This window comes from Anomaloglossus baeobatrachus, chromosome 1, assembly GCF_048569485.1.
Source record: "Anomaloglossus baeobatrachus isolate aAnoBae1 chromosome 1, aAnoBae1.hap1, whole genome shotgun sequence".
Taxonomy (NCBI): domain Eukaryota; kingdom Metazoa; phylum Chordata; class Amphibia; order Anura; family Aromobatidae; genus Anomaloglossus; species Anomaloglossus baeobatrachus.
Genome location: NC_134353.1, coordinates 958,407,066 through 958,421,680, shown reverse-complemented (window position 1 = coordinate 958,421,680; position 14,615 = coordinate 958,407,066). Strand labels below are relative to the sequence as shown.

Sequence of the window (14,615 nt, the reverse complement as noted above, 5' to 3'; positions counted from 1 at the left end):
GAGAGCGGCAGACCTCGCACTACACATGGGGGAGAGAGAGCGACAGACCCCGCACTTCACATGGGGGAGAGAGAGCGACAGACCCCGCACTTCACATGGGGGAGAGAGAGCGACAGACCCCGCACTTCACATGGGGGAGAGAGAGCGACAGACCCCGCACTTCACATGGGGGAGAGAGAGCGACAGACCCCGCACTTCACATGGGGGAGAGAGAGCGACAGACCCCGCACTACACATGAGGGAGAGAGAGCGACAGACCCCGCACTACACATGGGGGAGAGAGAGCGACAGACCCCGCACTACACATGGGGGAGAGAGAGCGACAGACCCCGCACTACACATGGGGGGAGAGAGAGCGACAGACCCCGCACTACACATGGGGGAGAGAGAGCGACAGACCCCGCACTACACATGGGGGAGAGAGAGCGACAGACCCCGCACTACACATGGGGGAGAGAGAGAGCGGCAGACCCCGCACTACACATGGGGGAGAGAGAGAGCGGCAGACCCCGCACTACACATGGGGGAGAGAGAGCGACAGACCCCGCACTACACATGGGGGGGAGAGAGCGACAGACCCCGCACTACACATGGGGGAGAGGGGGAGAGCGACAGACCCCGCACTACACATGGGGGAGAGAGAGAGAGCGACAGACCCCGCACTACACATGGGGGAGAGAGAGAGAGCGACAGACCCCGCACTACACATGGGGGAGAGAGAGAGAGCGACAGACCCCGCACTACACATGGGGGAGAGAGAGAGAGCGACAGACCCCGCACTACACATGGGGGAGAGAGAGAGAGCGACAGACCCCGCACTACACATGGGGGAGAGAGAGAGAGCGACAGACCCCGCACTACACATGGGGGGGAGAGAGCGACAGACCCCGCACTACACATGGGGGGGAGAGAGCGACAGACCCCGCACTACACATGAGGGAGAGAGAGCGACAGACCCCGCACTACACATGGGGGGGAGAGAGCGACAGACCCTGCACTACACATGAGGGAGAGAGAGCGACAGACCCCGCACTACACACGGGGGGGAGAGAGCGACAGACCCCGCACTACACATGGGGGAGAGAGAGCGACAGACCCCGCACTACACATGAGGGAGAGAGCGACAGACCCCGCACTACACATGGGGGAGAGAGAGCGACAGACCCCGCACTACACATGGGGGATTGGTGCAGTCGATGCTCCTTGTAGTGAGTGGAGGAGGAGAAGTCTTCTGGGCTTATTCTTGATCGGCAGCTTGTACATTATTATTATTCTTGTGCTGTATATTATCTTCTATGATAAGTAATTTTCTGCTTTTTATATTTAGTTTTGTGATTTCCATTTTCACTTCATTAGTAGAATGCCTCACCTAAGTTTTATACAGTACTTGCTGTCACTTGTAGTTCTGCAGCAGACATAGAGCAGGGTTATCTGTGCTGTTCTGACAATGGATCCTCCACATTCCCTGTTCTCTTCCCTCCTTGTTTCGTCCTCTAAGGCCGGTTTCACATTTGCGTTGTTTTGACACAAATGCAGTACAGTTCATTTATTTACAGTGGAAGTGCGACACCATGCGTATGTGTGCTTCATACACAACCCGCATGTGTCCGCATGGTGTCGCGCTTCCACTGTGAATAAATGAACTGCTCTGCATTTGTGGCGGATTCAGTTTACGTCAAAACAACGCAAATGTAAAACCGGCCTAATAGATGAGAGAATTAATCAAGGATACTAGATGCCGTAAAGAGGACCCAAGGCAGGGTAATCAGAAGGAAGCTAAGAAAAGGGGAGCAAAACTTCTTTCCTGCATGCTGACCAATGCAAGAAGCCTGACCAATAAGATGGAGGAACTGGAGCTGGTAATGTATGAGGAGAAATACGACATAGTAGGAATAACTGAGACATGGTTAGATGATAGTTATGACTGGGCGGCTAACCTGCAAGGATATGAATTGTTTAGGAGGGATCGTAAAAAAAGGAAAGGGGGTGGAGTCTGTCTATATATAAAGTCCAGGGGGTGGAGTCTGTCTATATATAAAGTCCAGTTTAAAGCCCAGACTAAGAGAAGATATTCAAGAGGGAAATGAAGAGGTGGAGTCTCTATGGGTGGAGATACAAGGAGGGAAAACTAATAAAATCCTCATAGGGGTTTGTTATAAGCCACCAAATATAACAGAAACCACTGAAAATGTATTATTGAAACAAATAGACAAAGCAGCAAATCACAATGAGGTGATTTTTATGGGGGACTTCAATTACCCCGATATAGACTGGGAACCTGAAACCTGCGTATCTCAGAAAGGAAACCGGCTTCTGTCAGTAACTAAGGATAATTATCTGTCCCAACTTGTGCCGGGCCCAGCTAGAGGGGCAGCCCTTCTGGACTTAATTTTAAGCAACAGGCCAGATAGAATAACAGACGTACGAGTGGATGGGCACCTAGGGAATAGTGACCACAATATAATACAATTCCACTTGTCCTTTAGTAAGGTGCCTTGGAGGGGGGTTACAAAAACGCTGAATTTCAGCAAAGCAAAGTTTGATCAGCTTAGAGAAGACCTTCGCCAAATTGATTGGTTCAATGTCCTCAAAAATGGGAGCACAGAAAATAAGTGGGAAATTTTTAAATCGGTATTAAACACCCACTGCGAGCTAGCCATACCATACAGAAATAAAAGGGCTAGGAACAGGAGAAAACCAATGTGGCTAAATAAGGATGTAAAAGGGGCAGTGAATAATAAGAAAAAGGCATTTAAAAAAGCTAAAACAAGAAGGCAGCGAGGAAGCATTAAAAATATATAGAGAAAAAAATAAAATGTGTAAAAAAACAAATTTCTTCGGCGCTCCATTGGGAGACCCAGACGATTGGGTGTATAGCACTGCCTCCGGAGGCCACACAAAGCAATTACACTAAAAAGTGTAAGGCCCCTCCCCTTCTGGCTATACACCCCCAGTGGGATCACTGGCTCACCAGTTTTCTGCTTTGTGCGAAGGAGGTCAGACATCCATGTATAAGCTCCACTGTTCAGTCAGCAGTAGCTGCTGACTATATCGGATGGAAGAAAAGAGGGCCCATACTAGGGCCCCCAGCATGCTCCCTTCTCACCCCACTTGCGGTTTGTAAGGTTGAGGTACCTATTGCTGGTACGGAGGCTGGAGCCCACATGCTGTTTTCCTTCCCCATCCCCCTGAGGGGCTCTGAGGAAGTGGGATCTTTCCGGCCACCAAGCCCTGAGGCCGGGCCCCATCCACAGACCCATAGAACCTGCTGGATGTGGAGCGGGAGTGCCGTTCAGGGACAAGGCCCTGCAACTTTCAGGTACTCTGTGTCCCCGTATGGCAGGCCACGCACACTCCAGGCTTGCTGGGTGTGCTAGTGCGCCGGGGACTGTAGCGCTGTGCGCTGGGCTTATAGTCCCTGCAGATTACTGGGGGACTTTACGTGTGGGGACCGCCGCGCCGACCGCCCCTGGAGCGGCGGCGCAGCTGCGACTTGTAGTGCGCCGGGGACGCGCCGACCGCGCTTTTACGGCGGCGGCGCTTCTAACTTTAGTCCCCGGCTTTTGCGGCCTAGCGCCGCTTCGTTCCCGCCCCCACCCTGTCACTCAGGGACAGGGAGAGACGCTGTTCTATAGCAGCGCCGAGGGCTGGAGACTTATTTGCATTCTCCAGCCCCCTTTACTAGACACAGTGGGCGCCGGGTTCCCGCTCTTGTCTCGGGCATGCCCTCGGCCCGCCCCTCTCCTCTGGACGCCGGCAGCCATTCCGGCACGCAGAGCGGGAAAACGGAGACACTGAGCTACCAGCAGGATTCCGGCGCCACACACCCGCTTTTGTGCGGGCGGTAAGCGGCAACTAAAGTGCTGACCCACTAATGCCGAAGTGTCCTGTTGTACTTTTGTACGGTCGCTATTCAGGATGCAGACCTAGAAACAGCAGCAAAAGATCAGGGGTGCTAAAGCACAGACTCTATATGCTGCTTGTCTTGCATGTGCTGCAGTGTCATGTGTCCTTTATGCTTGTATGCTTTACATTGCACTGTAAGGGCTATTCTTGGCTGTCTTCCCGCCTAGATGGCTAGACAGCGGCAGCAAACAGCAATGGTGCTAAGGCACAAGCTTTCAATGCTGCTTGGATTGCATGTACTGCAGAGTTTATTTTCATGCTTGTACATTCACTGCATGTCGCTATTCTTGGCTAATGCTCCTTGATGACTAGACAACAGCAGCAGAAAAGCAAGGGTGCTAAGGCACAAGCTTTCAATGCTGCTTGGATTGCATGTGCTGCAGTGGTTATTTTCATGCTTGTATGCTATACATTCACTGTATGTCGCTTTTCCTGGCTAATGCTCCTGAATAACTAGACAACGGCAGCAGAAAAGCAAAGGTGCCAAGGCACAGGCTTTCTATGCTCCTTGTACTGCATGTGCTGAAGTGTTTATTGTACTTCATGCTTGTATGCTATACATTGCACTGTACGGTCGCTATTCTTGGCTAATGCTCCTAGATGGCTAGACAGCAACAGCAAAAAAAAAAAAAAAAAACCATGGGTGCCAAGGCACAGGATTTCTTGCTGCTTGTACTGCATGCGACTGTTCCAGGACCCCCAGTGTGTGCAATTACTCAACGGGGTCTCTGCTACAGGTGGCCAAAAGAACCACCTGTGATCCCTGTCCAGGGACAGGGACGGAGTTGCAGTTTCCGCTGATATATTGTCTGTGGCTATGACTAACATCTTACAGACTTGCAGTCCAGACAGACCTTGGGCAATGTTGATTCAATGCCCCTGGCCACCCTGATTTCGAAACAAATCATGGCTCCAGGAGGGTCCCATGCATCCCAGGGTGCAGGCTCTGACACGGACGACAGTCCCAGACGGCCTAAGCGAGCTCCCTAAGAACGGCCCTCGACTTCATCACAGTACTCTCTGTATGACGAGGCAGACGTAGCTGTTCAGGACTCTGATCCTGAGACCGCTCTCAATCCGGATACACCGGATGGTGACGCTATAGTGAATAATCTTATAGCGTCCATCAATGGAAGGTTGGGTATTTCTCCCTCAACTCCTCCAGTGGAGGGGTCAGCTTCACAGCAGAAGAAATCCCTATTTCAGTATCTCAAGCGTATATTGAGTACTTTTCTGGTCACTCTGACTCCAGAGAAGCAGTCCAGGAACATCACGCTTATCCCGATAAGCGTTTCTCCAACCGTATTGAAGATACGTGTTGTCTCTTCCCCCCTGACGTGCTCAAGCGCTCCAAGGGTGGATCCCCCAATCTCCAGGCTTGCGGCTAGATCTATAGTTGCAGTGGAAGATGGGACTTCACTTAAAGATGCCATTGACAGACAGCCCTATCGGCGGGTCGGTTGCCCCGGCATTCGCAGCCATAGAGGCACTCCAAGCTATTTCAGCTAGTATTGCGCAGAGGGACGCGGTCACATGTACATCTTGGCCGCAGTAGCGTCCTTCACCTCGCAATGTCGGCATTGCGACTCAAGCTGTTTATGCTGTCCTGGACTCTACGAGCCGTACGTCAGTGGCGTCCGCCAACTCCGTGTTGTTACGCTCCTAGTGTTAAGGGATTGGAGTAGATGCTGCTTCCACAAAAGTGCTTAACCAGATTGCCTTTATCTGGTGACAGACTGTTTCGTGAGCGGTTGGATTAAATCATTCAACTGTCCAAGGGTACGGATTCTTCCTTACCCCAGCTATCAAACAAGACCCATCAGGAGAAGGGACAGTCGAGGTTTCGGTCCTTCCCAGGCTCGGGCACGTCCCAATTGCCCTCGTCCAACAGGACTCAAAAGGCTCAGAGGGGCGCAGGTTCCTGGCGGGCTCAATCACGCCCGGAGAAGGCAGCCGGAGGAACCGCTACCAAGGCGGTTTCCTCATGACTTTCAGCCCTCTCTCTCCGCGTCCGCGGTCGGTGGCAGACTCCCCCGCTTTAGCGACATTTAGCTGCCACAGGTCAATGGCCGGTGGGTGAGAGACAGTTTGTCGCAAAAACTTCCTCACCGGCCGAGCCGAGGCTCTTCTGCAGGCAGTAGGAGTCGTAATCCCGGTTCCTCCTCAGGAACAAGAGACACTTTTTACTCCGATCTGGTCGGGGTGACAAAATAGGACGACTCCTTCCGTTCCGTTCTGGACCTTAAACTGCTCAACAAGCACGTGAAAACCAGGCGGTTCCGGATGGAATCCCTCCGCTCCGTCATTGCCTCAATGTCTCAAGGAGATTTCCTAGCATCAATAGACATCAGGATGCTTATCTCCACGTGCCGATTGCTCCAGAGCACCGGCGTTTGCTACGATTCGTTATTGAAGACGAGCATCTTCGGTTCGTAGCCCTACCCTTCGGTCTGGCGACAGCCCCACGGGTTTTCACCAAGTTCATGGCAGCAGTGGGACCGCTCCCGCACTCGCAGGGTCACCCTGTGATCCCTTACTTAGACCATCTACTTGTCAAGGCACTCTTTTAAGAGGCATGCCAACACAGCCTGAACATGGCGCTGGAGACTTCCCAGAGTTTCGGGTGGGTCCTCAACTTTTCAAAGTTAAACCCAATCGCTGGCATATCTTAGCTTGGGGTTTCACACTCCCTCAGCGATGGTGAAGCTTCCACTGGACAAACAGCGGTCACTACAGACGGGGGTGCAGTCTCTCCTTCAAGGAGACACCTCATCCAGAGGCAGTCCCTTTCACGCAGTTTCATCTGCGTCCACTTCAATAGAACATTCTTCGCTAATGGGAGGGGAAGTCGATGTCCCTACACAGGAACGTCCCCCTTTCTCAGACGATCAAGGACTCTCTTCAGAAGAGTCCACTCTTCAGATCAATTGTCTGGAGCTCTGGGCAGTGCATATGGCACTGCAAGACTTCCTGCAGTGGCTGGAAGGCAAACAGATCCGAATTCAGTCGGACAATCCACAGCGGTGGCATACATCAACCACCAAGGCGGACTACGCAGTCGGCGAGCCTCCCAGGAAGTCCGCCGGATTCTGCTAGGGGTGGAAGACAGAGCATACACCATATCCGCAGTTCACATCCCGGGCGTAGAAAACTGGGAAGCAGACTTCCTCAGTCACCAGGGCGTGGACGCAGGAGAATGGTCTCTGCACCCGGACGGGTTTCACGAATCGGCACAACAGCAAGGTCCCGGTTTTCATGACAATCAAAGAGCTCTGGCGACAGGCATCTCACAGTCGGTCAACCGTGGGCACTACCAGACCGGCCAGACTTACTGTCCCAAGGGCCGTTTTTCCATCTGAATTCTACGGCCCTGAACCTACTGTGTGGCCATTGCGTCCTAGATCCTAGTGTCCTCAGGATTATCCCACGGGGTCGTTGCCACCATGAGACAGGCTATGAAGCCCACGTCTGCTAAGATCTACCACGGAAGTGGAAGATTTTCTTTTACTGGTGCTCTGTACAAGGAGTGTCCCCCTGGCCATTGGCATTGCCTACTTTTCTTTCCTCCCTGCAATCTGGGTTGGAAAAGGGCTTGTCGCTCGGCTACCTTAAAGGGCAAGTCTCGGCGCTATTGGTGGTTTTTTCAGAAGCGTCTAGCACGACGTCCGCAGGTACGCACGTTCCTGCAGGGGGTTTGGTCATATCGTCCCCCCGTACGAGCGGCCGTTAGATCCATGGGAACTGAACAGGGTACTAGTTGCTCTCCAGAAGCCGCCTTTCGAGTCTCTGACGGATGTTTCACTCTCTCGACTATCACGGAAAGTGGCCTTTCTGGTAGCGATCACGTCTCTTCGGAGAGTGTCTGAGCTAGCAGCGCGGTCATCCAAGGCTCCCTTCCTGGTGGTCCACCAGGACAAGGTAGTGCTGCGCCCCATTCAGGAGTTTCTCCCTAAGGTAGTATCCTCGTTTCATATTAATCAGGATATCTCCTTACCTTCTTTTTGTCCTCATCCGGTTCACCGGTATGAAAAGGATTTTCATTTGTTAGATCTGGTGAGAGCACTCAGAATCTACATTTCCCGCACGGCGCCCCTGCGCCGCTCTGATGCACTCTTTGTCCTTGTCGCTGGCCAGCGCAAGGGGTCGCAGGCTTCCAAAGCCACCCTGGCTCGATGGATCAAAGAACCAATTCTTGAAGCCTACCGTTCTGCTGGGCTTCCGGTTCCATCAGGGCTGAAGGCCCATTCTACCAGAGCCGTGGGTGCGTCCTGGGCATTACGACACCAGGCTACGGCTCAACAGGTGTGCCAGGCAGCTACCTGGTCGAGTCTGCACACTTTCACCATACATTATCAGGTGCATACCTATGCTTCGGCGGACGCCAGCCTAGGTAGAAGAGTCCTGCAGGCGGCAGTTGCCTCCCCGTAGGGGAGGGCTGTCTTTGCAGCTCTAACATGAGGTATTTCTTTACCCACCCAGGGACAGCTTTTGGACGTCCCAATCGTCTGGGTCTCCCAATGGAGCGCCGAAGAAGAAGGGAATTTTGTTACTTACCGTAAATTCCTTTTCTTCTAGCTCCTATTGGGAGACCCAGCACCCGCCCTGTTGTCCTTCGGGATTTTTGGTGGTTTTTCGGGTACACATGTTGTTCATGTTGAATGGTTTTTCAGTTCTCCGTTACTTCGGAGTGAATTTGTTTAAACCAGTTATTGGCTTTCCTCCTTCTTGCTTTTGCACTAAAACTGGTGAGCCAGTGATCCCACTGGGGGTGTATAGCCAGAAGGGGAGGGGCCTTACACTTTTTAGTGTAATTGCTTTGTGTGGCCTCCGGAGGCAGTGCTATACACCCAATCGTCTGGGTCTCCCAATAGGAGCTAGAAGAAAAGGAATTTACGGTAAGTAACAAAATTCCCTTCATATTTAGCAAAAGTAGAAACTGAGAGACTCATTGCTAAGGAAAGCAAAACAAATCCCAAACTATTCTTTAATTATATAAACAGAAAAAAGATTAAAATTAATGGTGTTGGCCCTTTAAAGAATAATGAGGGTAAAATCATAGAAAGCGATGTGGGAAAAGCAAATGTTTTAAATACTTTTTTCTCAACTGTGTTCACACAGGAAAAGCATATGCCAGGGGAAATGCAGAGTGATCATGTAAATGCCCCATTAAGTATGACCTGCCTAACCCAGGAAGAAGTGCAGAACCGACTTAGTAACATTAAAATTGACAAATCACCAGGCCCTGATGGCATTCACCCTCGGGTATTAAGGGAGTTAAGTAATGTGATAGACAGGCCTCTATTCCTTATATTTAAAGACTCTATAGAAACTGGGTCTGTTCCACTGGATTGGCGGCTAGCAAATGTGGTACCAATATTCAAAAAAGGGTGCAAAAGGGAACCTGGAAACTATAGGCCGGTAAGCTTAACATCTGTTGTGGGTAAAATGTTTGAAGGGTTTTTAAGGGATACTATTATGGAATGTCTCAATGTTAATAACTGTTTAACTCCATATCAACATGGATTTATGAAGGATCGCTCCTGTCACACTAACCTGATCAGCTTCTATGAGGATGTAAGCTCTCACATGGACCGAGGAGAATCATTGGATGTCATTTATCTCGACTTCGGTAAAGCATTTGACACTGTCCCACATAAAAGACTGCTAAGTAAAATGAGAAAGCTTGGGCTCGGGGAAAATGTGTGTAGATGGGTAGGTAGCTGGCTTAGTGGTAGAAAACAAAGAGTGGTTATTAATGGTGCATACTCAGATTGGGCCAGGGTTACTAGTGGGGTGCCACAGGGGTCTGTATTGGGCCCCCTACTATTTAATATATTTATTAATGATCTGGTGGATGGTTTACCGAGTAAAATATCAGTATTTGCAGATGATACAAAACTATGTAAGGTAGTTAACACAAAGGAGGACAGTTTGCAACTACAGATGGATTTGAGTAAATTGGAGAATTGGGCTGAAAAATGGCAAATGAGGTTTAACACAGATAAGTGTAAGGTTCTGCACATGGGAAGGAGAAACAGATGCTACGATTACTTACTAAATGGGAAACTGCTGGGGAAATCAGACATGGAAAAAGACTTAGGCATCTTAGTGAATAAGAATCTAAATTGGAGTGCCCAGTGTCAGGCAGCAGCCACCAAAGCAAATAGGGTGATGGGATGCATTAGAAAAGGTCTGGGGGAACGAGATGAAAACATCATTCTCCCTCTGTACAAATCACTCGTCAGACCACACTTGGAGTATTGTGTGCAATTTTGGGCGCCGGTGCTGAAGAAAGACATTACTGAACTTGAAAGGGTTCAGAGGCGGGCTACTAAAATAATAAATGGAGTGGGTGCATTACAATACACGGAAAGGTTATCAAAATTAGGTCTATTTACTCTAGAAAAGAGAAGACTTAGGGGAGACCTAATAAATATGTACAAATATATCAGAGGGCCATATAGAGATCTCTCCCATGATCTGTTTGTACCAAGGACTATGACAAGAACAAGGGGGCATTCTTTTCGATTGGAGGAAAGAAAATTCCTACATCAGCATAGAAGAGGGTTCTTCACGGTAAGAGCAGTGAGGCTCTGGAACTCTCTTCCTGAGGAAGTGGTGATGGCCAACTCACTGAATGAATTTAAGAGAGGAATGGAGGCTTTTCTTGTTAGCAAAAGTATAGAAGGTTATAAATAGCATAATCTTACAGGTAGATAGAAGAGCGACCTAGATTATTAGAGGAATGGGGGGGGCTGCAATACCAAGACAGGTTATTAAACTTGGGGTTAGTTAGGAAAAACAAAGGCTTAGGGGGATCTAATCACAATGTATAAATATATGAGGGGACAGTACAGAGACCTTTCCAAAGATCTCTTTACACCTAGGCCTGCGACTGGAACAGGGGGCATCCGCTACGTCTTGAGGAAAGAATGTTTAATCATAATCACAGACGAGGATTCTTTACTGTACGAGCAGTGAGACTATGGAGCTCTCTGCCGTATGATGTTGTAATGAGTGATTCACTACTAACATTTAAGCAGAGCCTGGATGCCTTTCTTGAAAAATTTAATATTACCAGTTATGTATATTAGATTTTATGACAGGGTATTGATCCATTGAACTAGTCTGATTGCCGGATGTGGAGTCAGGAAGGAATTTTTCCCCCATTGGAGCTTATTTGACACATTGGGGGTTTTTTGCCTTCCTCTGGATCAACATGTTAGGCTACAGGTTGAACTAGATGGACTTAGTCTCCCTTCAACCTTAAAAACTATGAAACTATGAAGTAAAGTTTCCCGTCTGGCCGGTTTATCATTGACTGCCTTAAGGCCGGACAATTTTAGGATCAAGGAGAAAGTGTTGGAGTAGTGCGATCTGCTGCAGTCTCCTCCTCAGATCGGGGTCAGTCGGCGCCGGCAGAAAAGAGGGAAGACGACATCTGCACTGTTATATCTTCTCAGATGATTTCCCCTCAATATCTTCAGCTAATTTTTGTTTTTTCCTTTTGTTGATTTTCTCATCATTTCATCCTCTTTACAATAAAGAATCTTCTGTTTGTTTTTATTTTTATCTAAATTAGAGATTTTTCCTGATTTGTCCTTATTCATCTTTCTTGGGTCAAAGACCAAATTATGGAGAAGATATTAAACCTGAGTCTGGAGATAATCTTCCATCTTACTGGAGAGGTGAGACATTACATGATTATCTATGGGAATAACAGAGGATATGACCGGGGAGGTGAGAGGCTCTGATGTCATCACATTACATCATTATCTATGGGAATAACAGAGGATATGACCGGGGAGGTGAGAGGCTCTGATGTCATCACATTACATCATTATCTATGGGGATAACAGAGGATATGACCGGGGAGGTGAGAGGCTCTGATGTCATCACATTACATAATTATCTATGGGAATAACAGAGGATATGACCGGGGAGGTGAGAGGTTCTGATGTCATCACATTACATCATTATCTATGGGGATAACAGAGGATATGACCGGGGAGGTGAGAGGCTCTGATGTCATCACATTACATCATTATCTATGGGAATAACAGAGGATATGACCGGGGAGGTGAGAGGTTCTGATGTCATCACATTACATCATTATCTATGGGGATAACAGAGGATATGACCGGGGAGGTGAGAGGCTCTGATGTCATCACATTACATCATTATCTATGGGGATAACAGAGGATATGACCGGGGAGGTGAGAGGCTCTGATGTCATCACATTACATCATTATCTATGGGAATAACAGAGGATATGACCGGGGAGGTGAGAGGCTCTGACGTCATCACATTACATCATTATCTATGGGGATAACAGAGGATATGACCGGGGAGGTGAGAGGCTCTGATGTTATCACATTACATCATTATCTATGGGAATAACAGAGGATATGACCGGGGAGGTGAGAGGTTCTGATGTCATCACATTACATCATTATCTATGGGAATAACAGAGGATATGACCGGGGAGGGGAGAGGTTCTGATGTCATCACATTACATCATTATCTATGGGAATAACAGAGGATATGACCGGGGAGGTGAGAGGCTCTGATGTCATCACATTACATCATTATTTATGGGAATAACATGATATGACCGGGGAGGTGAGAGGCTCTGATGTCATCACATTACATCATTATCTATGGGGATAACAGAGGATATGACCAGGGAGGTGATGGACCCTGGAAATGTCTGTAGTGATATTATTAATGTCTCCACACTCAGGATTACACAGTAGTGAAGACCTCTAGTGATCGTTGTCAGGCCCCTGTGTGTGAAGGACTGGGAGGAACCCTGAGCCCAATCCCGGGGCCTCCACCTCACCCCCGGATACATGAGGACATCAATGACCAGAAGATCCTAGAACTCACCAACAAGATGCTGGAGCTGCTGACTGGAGAGGTGACACTGCCGGGAATGCTGGGACATTATACAGGACGGCACTGGAGGATTCTGGGTGATGATGGTCTCATTGTGTTGTCAGGTTCCTATAAGGTGTCAGGACGTCACCGTCTATTTCTCCATGGAGGAGTGGGAGTATCTAGAAGGACACAAGGAGCGGTACAAGGAGGTGATGATGGAGGAGCCCCAGCCCCGCACATCACCAGGTAATAGACAGGACTGAATACACCCAGCCTATAATTATCTGTATGTAATAATGATGTCCGTCCTGTCTGTGTCTCCTGCAGGTCTCTCCAGTACGAGGACGACCCCAGAGAGATGTCCCGCTCCTCCTCCTCCTCCACAGGATCCTCAGGTAGATGGAGATCTCCCCTATGAGGTGTAGACGGCTGTGACCTCCTTGTGTTCAGTCTTGTTTTCTCCTCCAGTATTAGATGTTTTATACTTGTGTAATGAGAGCGGTGGAGACGGCAGGATCACAGCTGACCACAGACCTCACATGTCCGGATCTTATCTCCATTATTCCCAGGGACTTTTACAATATTTTGTTTTGCAGATTTTGGATCTGGATAAAGATCTGAGCAATATTAATTCTCCAGAGAGAAATGTGAGGGGCGATCAGCGGAGTAACGAGGGGATTCCTACAGATCACCGCCCCGGTGAGTACAGACCACCCAATAACGCACACAAGTCACACATTCCTATTTTCTGCTCTTTGCTGTGTCAGTTTCTCCAGCGGTATATTAACCCTTCATGTAAAATACACATGAAATGTGAATGAATCTGTGATCCTGGTGCAGTTGATAATTATCTCCTATTACACTCATGTCAGTGTGTGACAGATGCAGAACATGGAGACCTAAAAATACGGTCCAGTGTGTTTAAAAAGGTATTTAGGGGGATGTGACCTGGCTATGGAGGAGTGAGGACGCGTGGTGTCTCAGTTCCTGCCGCAGAACCAAATATCAGCAGATCCACGCAGCCTACTGTCACATGTTTGACCAGAGGAGATCTCAGGGGAGTCTATACTGGCCTAAAGCTGGGCCCCTGCGCTCACCCTAAACCTGGAGGTACCCTTAATGGTAGGGCCTAGGCTGGTGACCTGCACCTCCGTTTCTCCTGCACTTGGCTCTGCGAGGCCTGAGCAGAACGTTTCCCTTGCGCTGGTGATGTATTTGCGCAGGCGCGAGATTATGGGCGCGTACGAGGATCACGCCGGTGAGGTCATGCACAGCACCGCCCATAATCTTGCACCTGCGCAAATACATCACCGGCGCGGGGGAAACTTTCTGCTCAGGTCCCGTGAGACTTCGCCAGCAGCGTGGACGATGACTGCGTCGTCCATGTAAATCATGGTGGGGACGGCGAGCAAGGCCAGAAGGAGGAACAGGAGCCAAAATAGAGCCCTCCCATTTGGCCAACACAAGTAATTTGTATAGGAACCGGTGAGATTTGATAAAGTTCTTTATGGGGTCTGCAAGGGGGGCTAGCAACAAGGTGCACCTTCGTAGAATGCAGCACAGGAGCTGCAGAAGGTGATACTTTTGGTTTAAAAGGGAACAAACTGGTGACAGGTTCCCTTTTTAGGCCCCCTTCACACATCAGTGATTCTGGTACGTATGTGGGTTGTTTTTTTTTTTTTTGTACGTACCAGAGTCACTGACATACGCAGACACATTATAATCAATGGGTCTGCTCACACATCAGTGATTTTTTACTGAACGTGTCTCCGTGCAGCGTACACGCGTTTCAGTGATTCTGCACGGAGACAAGTTCGTTTTTTTCTGGC

The 14,615-nt window shown here is 49.1% G+C and overlaps 2 protein-coding genes across 3 annotated transcripts in view; both read left to right on the top strand.

Annotated features, from left to right (window-relative positions):
• The window catches only part of LOC142257597 (uncharacterized), a 1,260,196-nt gene that overhangs the window by 679,043 nt on the left and 566,538 nt on the right, over positions 1–14,615 (top strand). The gene's annotated exons all lie outside the window — the stretch shown is intronic.
• Positions 1–14,615, top strand: part of LOC142257662 (uncharacterized) — a 69,389-nt gene that overhangs the window by 6,702 nt on the left and 48,072 nt on the right. Inside the window, exons 2-6 of the mRNA XM_075329803.1 lie at positions 11,533–11,594; positions 12,650–12,826; positions 12,909–13,032; positions 13,114–13,181; positions 13,383–13,485. Of these exons, the coding sequence (XP_075185918.1) occupies positions 11,541–11,594; positions 12,650–12,826; positions 12,909–13,032; positions 13,114–13,181; positions 13,383–13,485 (526 nt within the window). The 5' untranslated portion in view covers positions 11,533–11,540. The remainder of the gene's footprint in view (positions 1–11,532; positions 11,595–12,649; positions 12,827–12,908; positions 13,033–13,113; positions 13,182–13,382; positions 13,486–14,615) is intronic.